At 46.2% G+C, this 7,094-nt stretch overlaps 1 protein-coding gene across 4 annotated transcripts in view; it reads right to left on the bottom strand.

Moving 5' to 3' along the window:
- Positions 1 to 7,094, bottom strand: part of Myh11 (myosin heavy chain 11) — a 98,552-nt gene that overhangs the window by 74,206 nt on the left and 17,252 nt on the right. For all 4 annotated transcript variants that reach the window (XM_028778329.1, XM_028778328.1, XM_028778330.1 and 1 more), the window contains exon 3: positions 3,075 to 3,231. In XM_028778329.1, coding sequence (XP_028634162.1) covers positions 3,075 to 3,231 — 157 coding nt within the window. The remainder of the gene's footprint in view (positions 1 to 3,074; positions 3,232 to 7,094) is intronic.

Here is a 7,094-nt window from a genome sequence, read left to right as displayed (position 1 = left end):
CTCCCTCGCTCTCTCGCTCTCTCGCTCTCTCGCTCTCTCGCTCTCTCTCTCTCAGACTGAAGTTTAACTTTCCTCAGAGCCCTTGCATACTGCTGTCACCAGTTTGTTTGTCTATGCATTTATATCTTTAAATAAATTTCTTACTCCCAGCAACCCATTTCAGTGTCCCTCTTAAACCCTATACCTAAGACCTTAACAAAAACAAGAAGGGAAATCTCCAGGACAAGGGAAAATAGACTGAAGGCAAGTTCCCCCATGGTGAGCAGAGATTTGGAGAAGACTTTAAAGGGTTAGAACAAAAGAAATTAAAACTGATCTCACAGAGAGGATCAATAATCTCACAATGAAATGGAAACCAGAGGGCAGCAAAGCAGTCAATGCCTTAAGAATTCCAAGAGAACAATGATTGCCACATTTAAATTTTTAAATCTATCTAAACTAGTCTTTATTTGAGCTGCTTTGAGACTGCTAACCTGCAGCTTCCTATTATGTGATGCTAAACTGAAATGGTTAAGGTAGTTCTCAGTCCACTCCGTTAGCTGTTGGGTCACTTTCGACCAAAAACATGCCAAATGATATGAACACCAGAGCTCTGTACACTTCACCAAAGAGGTGTTTGCGTTTTCCAAATATACTTTCATCCAGTAGTGCAACACAGACAGAATTCTAACTCCAAGACCTAACAGGGCTTTCTCCTCTTGGAGAACATCATCCTGACATCTTGCAGGGCTCTACATGCTGGTCTTTGGAGGAGTAGCAGGTATATGTCTGGGCAAATGAAGTTCCTATTATACCTGAGGTCTGGCAAACTGGTAGCCTGGGGAGCTTTTGCCACGGTACACACTTGATTCCTGGCCTCAGGGATTGCCAGGAGAGCTCTTCTTAACCCTCAGCTCAGACTCATGTCCCCTTGAGCTGACAGCCCTATGGAAGTGCTACCTGCCCTTCACCCGGCTGTTGTACCTGCTTGTGTTAACTGTGGTGCCGTAGCCGTTAACTTGCACCAGTGTGCTCGCTATTGTCCTCCTGTCCGTGAATCACTCCTAGAATCCTACATATGAAAGGTTTAGGATTAGGGTGTTCAGATTCCAAATAGCTTTGGATTTGAGAAAATTTGCAGATGAGGCAAGTCTCACATATGTCTTCTAGATATTATCTGAATTTTTAAAGATTTTGTTTCTTCAATCGTGGGGGCCGGGGGAGTGTCCACACAAAGCAGATGTTCATGGGACCAGAAGAGGGTTTTGAATCCCTTGACGCTGGAGTTAGAAGAATTTGTGAACTGCCTAATCTAGGTGCTGGGAACTAAACTCAAGTTCTCTGGAAGAGCAGTAAGTGTTCTTAACTACTGAGCCATCTCTCCAACTCATCTGAAGGTCATTTCATACGATATTTTATGTGTTTCTTTGTAAACAGAATCTTTCTATGTAGTCTTGGGGCTCTGTATGTTGATCAGGCTGGCCTCAAAGTCACAGAGCTCTGCCTGCCTCTGCCTCTCCAGTGTTGGGATTTTACTCACACACCATTTCGCTTGATTCATGGGACGTTTTAAATAACTTTGCTCATAAACAAAATTTCACAGCCTAGAATTTACACTTCCTAGAATTTGCAATGAAATTATCCAAGATCTTGGATCATTGTAGATTTTGGATTTTAGAATTAGGGGTGTTTGATCTGTAGTGTCTTAGGCTTAGAAAGGGTTTTTGTTGATCAAGTACCAGCCACTGTTTTGAAAATGTAAGATGTGATAGTTCATTTAATGCTCATGTCAGCCCTAGGAGGTGGTCACAGACCTCTCTGTTTCGATGAATGCATTGGTTGACTGATTAACTTTGAGACAGGATACCGTTTTGTAGCCCCAGCTAACCTCAAACTCATTGTGTAGCCCTGGATAGTCTCAAACTTGCAATCGGCCTGCTTCTGTGTCCTGAATGGTAGGATTACAGGCCTGGTCCACCACACTGGTCAAGACCCAGTTGCTTATCTCTGTTTACAGAGGAAAAGCAGAGGTAGAGGATGTTTTGGAGCTCATTCACAGTCATATAGATGGCACAACCATGCCAGGCACCTGCTAGCACAGGCAGCTCTGCCCTAGAACTCATGCTGTGACTGACCTGCTCCCTCTGAGGAGGTTTGAGGAGAAGCAGCTCCTCCAGAAAGTGCTAAGTAAGTAATGTAAGTGTATCTTTCACTAAAGTTCAAGGCTAAGCTAAAGGTGACAGAAATTAGAACAGCAGTGACCTTAGCAGACAGGGGGTGTACACTGAAGAGGTACCGGCTGGGAAAAGTCACGAGAACTTTCTAGAATACTTCACTCATATCTTCATCTCAATAGTAATTGCTCTACTATAGTCAGGTATAAGAATTAACTTCAATGGGACTCTTAAATTAATACTTTCCCTGTTATTTTGTTATGTATCTGCCATTTTGTCCCAATAGAAATGCTCAGTCAAAATGGCAGTCACATAGGTTGAGAATCCCAAACCAAAAAAATCCAAAATCTGGAACGTTTTTTAGCCCAAACATGAAACCACAATGGGAAAATTCCATTTGACAAACCGTTGCTTCATGAACAAAATTGTTTGAAATATTGTCAAAAATTATCTTAGAACTGTATAAAATAGAGATAAAACATAGATAAACATTATATTTAGACTTGAGTTTCAGCCCCACAAGTGCTCATCGTGCATATATGAAAATATTCCTAAATGGGGGGGGGGAGTGTCAGTTCCAAATCGGCAAAATGGCTCTGGTCCCAAAATTTTCAGATAAAGAGTTCACAAGCTGCCACATCTAGACTTGGAGTGTGTGTGCAAAGGTCCTCCGGCTGCTGGCTGGGCCAGGGCTCTGGAACAGCCATGGAGATGGCAGAAGCCAGAGAGCGATGCCCGTATTTGCTCAAGGTCTGAGTTCCCTGCCCCCTCCTTGCTGCAGACCGATGTTCTTTTTGCTTTTGTCCTTTTTTAGTCAAGGCATTGCCTGCCAAACTCCACATTCCTGACGGGGACTCAGGCAGGTGGGGGTGGGGACTGAGGCTGAGCCCTGAGGTGGCTCTGGGGGCCTGGCAGGCTCACCTTGTAGCATGCTTCTGTAAGCCGTGTCGGCAATGGCGTAGATGTGAGGCGGCATCTCATGCCTCTTCTTGCCCTTGTACATGTCCACAATCTTTTCTGAGTAGATGGGTAGATGCTTGTAGGGGTTGACCACCACACAGAAGAGGCCCGAGTAGGTCTGCAAGAGAGAACCAGGCTCAGTTCTGGACCTTAGGATGGGTGGGGGAACTCCCACACCCACGATCAGCAGCCTCATGTCATGGTGTGGGAACTAAGGCTCCTCGGCAGCTCAGCAAAGAGCCTTGTATTCAGGACACGGGGTGAAAGAAGAAAACAGCAAGGTGGGTTCCCAGACAACCTGGGGTTAAGACTTGACCAGTTCTGGACTCACTTCGAAGCTCCCAACCCACCTCTGTCCTCTACCTCACTAAGCCTCAGGGACATAACTTGTGTGTCTCTGTGCACATGTTTATATGTAGGGTACACATGCACAGGTGTACAGACACATGGAGAACAGGGGTCAACATGGGGTATCTTCTCCAATTCCCTACTCTTTTTATTTACAATGGGCTCCTTCATTGAACCGGGAACTCACCAATTTGACTAGGCTGGGTAAGCATAAACTCCAAGGATTCCCCTATCTCGGGCTCCCCAGCATCAAGATGACAGGAGTGTGGTTCACTGCACCCAGCTTTCCTCCACCGTGCTGGAGCTCAACTCAGGTCTCATGCTTGAGCAGCAAGCACCTTAGCAACTGAGCCGTCTCTCCCGCTCTCCCAAAATTACATTTTTATTTATCTCATTTTTATTTTTTATTTGATTAAAAGATAGAATGCTACTTAAAGAAAACCAGTGGGCAGTAGTCACACACATCTTTAATCCCAGCACTCAGGAAGCAGAGGCAAACAGGTTCACACCAAGTTGTCTATAGAGGGAGTTCAAGGACAGCCAGGGCTACACAGAGAAACTGTGTCTCAAAAAACAACACAAACCAAAAATAATACCAGTAACAATGTAGTTTTTAATTTGTAACAAAACCAGCAATGAAATTTGTAACACTGCAGCCTGAGCTGGAGGGAGTGGTGAATAGACAGCAAGATGGTCCTAACTTTATACAGAAGGAGGACAATGTGCTATTATTTATTAAAGAAATCTCGAAGCATTTTTTTTGGTTTGGTTTGGTTTGGTTTTGGTTGTTTTGAGATGGAGTTTTTCTGTTTAGCCCTGGCTGTCCTGGAACTTTTTTTGTAGATCAGGCTAGCCTTGAACTTACAGAGATCTGCCTGCCTCTGCCTCCCAAGTGCTGGGATTAAAGGTATGCACCACCATACTCAGCAGTTTAATCATAATTTAATAATTTAGGAATGTAAATGCTGAGAATTAAGAGACATACATCACAAACTAGAGATGCTACTGAAATACAGTAACATAGGGAACTAACTCCCAGTGGAGGGGAGGTGACATACCACAACATGTTCAAAGGTGTTAGGGAACAAAAGTTGGTACTGTGGCTCAGTGGGTAGAGTACTTGTTTAGAATGTACAAATTCCTGGGTTCCATCCCCAGTACCACATAAACCAGCTGTGGTGGTTCACATCTGTAACCTCAGTACTCAGAGCATAAGGAGTTCAAAGTCATCCTCAGCTACAAAGCAAGTGTGTGGCCAACCTTGGATACATGAGATCCTGTCTTTACAAAAGGGATGGTGGTGGTGAAATAAGACCTCTGCTCCTCACAGCCGCAGGGTTGGCGAAGAGAAGGACTTTCAGGGTCACTGAGCCCCAAAGGCCCAAGCTAGAAAAGCCACCAGTGTCTGTCCCTCTCCAAGAACTTCCAGGGGAAGAGAGGGTGGGAGAAGACTCACATCAAGCAATAGGAGTGGGAACAAGAGAACCCTGAAGAGTGTTGGGATAACTGGAGGAACTGCTGGAGTGCTAAATCTTAAAGGACAGTGAGGGCAATCCAGATGAGAAGAGAGAAAGCTTAGAGGCAGAGAAGAAGGCAGAAAAGTGGGATGCGGGCTACCTATAGGCAATTAGGTATAGCTTCAGCTAGAACAGTCAGAGGAAGAGGCATCTTTTGAAGTCAGCAGGCTCCAGCTTGGTGGGAGATCTGCCTGGTGTCTCCCAGGTCATTAACTGATCTGAAAGGGCCAGCTACAGTCACCCACACCACCTGAGCTCCCGTTCTGTGTCCTCTTCAGCCCCAACCTAAGTCTTGACATCTAGTAGGTACTAATTAACCCAGTCAGTAATTAAGAATACTGGAGACTTGAGTATGAACCCTCACCTTGCTACCTTCTGCCTGGGAGTCTCTGAACAAATCTCTTAACCTCTCTGAGATTCAGTCATCTTAATCTGCAAACCAAGGGGCATACTAACAATTCCTTCATGGTTTTGCTCTGAAAGGATGCACAGGAATTATTTAGCACCATACCTGTTTGTGGCAGGTGCTCAGTCAATGGGATTATGTCTGGATGCCCTCAGTTTTATGAGACCAGAAAACTTAGCACCTTGGAGCCTCTATATATGCTGTTCTCACTGCGTGGAACTCCTTTCCGCTGGTCTTTCCAGACCCATTTCCACCTCTGCTGTCAGGGCTTAGCTTCAACACCACCTCCCAGACTGAATTTACACTAGTGTGTCTCTAGCACCCAGCACAGCACCCAGCACAGGGTAAACACTTATTCAGTAAATATTTGCTGAGTAAAATCTGTAAAAGAAAGAAGTCGTCTTGATTCCACCTTTGAATAGGAGAGAGAGACAGAGAGAGAGAGACAGACAGACAGAGAGAGAGAGAGACAGAGAGAGAGAGAGAGACAGAGAGAGAGAGAGAGACAGAGACAGAGAGAGACAGAGAGAGAGAGATAGATAGAGAGAGGACCTGACGCTCCTAGACATGCATGGGCTGAGCAGGTTTGCTGTAGAGATGAGAGAGAGCACAGCCATAGGCACCTGGAAGGGCCTGGATTGAAAAGGTCTAGGGGTAGGGGGACAGGAGAGGAAGAGAAAGGAACTAGGAGCTAAGAGGCCAGGGATGAGGCAGGAGACCACAAGAAGCCAAGAGACCACAAGGCAAAGAGGCCATGTAGCCAAAATAGCTGGGTTATGTATGGAAGAGCAGCTGCAGGGAAGGGCAGTGGAGCTCGAGGGCTAGAAAATTTAAGGTAAGGGGCCAGGAATGCCAACCAGGATGACTCTTTAACAGGTACATAAAAGATGCTGGGAGAACAGTGTCCGCTTTGGTATGTTAAATAGGCCCCTCAGTCAGCCGTTTGTCCTGCGTTTGAGACCTAACAGCCTCCAGTTTCCCAGAGAGAGCTGCACTGCTTTGCTGCCTGCTTACTCCTCCTTTGGAGTCCATCCACACAGCACACTCTCAATCCATGCTTCTGGCAGATCTGAGTCTGGTCCACTGGCAAATCCTCTGGAGGAAACCAGGGTCTCATGCCCCGGATAGTCCCTCTCCTGATGCTTGAATTCAGATGTCCCAACATCCCTCCTCCTGTCCTAGCAAGGCATCTCAAGGCCCAGTGCCACCAGCAGGTCCCAGCTGGAGTAGGATCTCCCTTTTTTGACCATATTAGGAAGCAGGCCTGGTTGTTCCCCTATGCTTTATATGGTCAGCCCCAGAGCACCAGGCAGGAGCTGCTCCCAAGGCCTTGGCCTCAGGAAGAAAGAATTGGAAATAATGAGGAAGAAATGGAATGGAAGGCACAAGCCAGGGCCAATCTCAGCTTTGCCTTAGAACCCACTAAATGTGTACATGGCCAGACCCTGAGCGTCCTTTCTCCTCCAGATACTAGTTGCAACCCTGAATTCTCTACAAGGCTGTCTGTGGCATCCACACTTTCTGAGTATTTGTGCTGGAGACGACACTTCATAAAGTATGCAGTTCTGCTAAGGCTGGGGAGCCAGTGACAGCCGAGTGCCTGTCAGTAGGGGATAGGCTTGCTGGTGCCGCTCATGGGCTGTAGCAGGAGATTTTGCTGTGCTGTGAAAAGTACATGTTAAGATGAGAGAGGGGGGAGGGGAGGGGGAG

Source organism: Grammomys surdaster, unplaced genomic scaffold (genome assembly GCF_004785775.1).
Source record: "Grammomys surdaster isolate TR1022 unplaced genomic scaffold, NIH_TR_1.0 334, whole genome shotgun sequence".
Lineage (NCBI taxonomy): Eukaryota > Metazoa > Chordata > Mammalia > Rodentia > Muridae > Grammomys > Grammomys surdaster.
The sequence above is the reverse complement of the archived record's forward strand: the minus strand, read 5'-3'. Positions and strand labels throughout refer to the sequence as shown.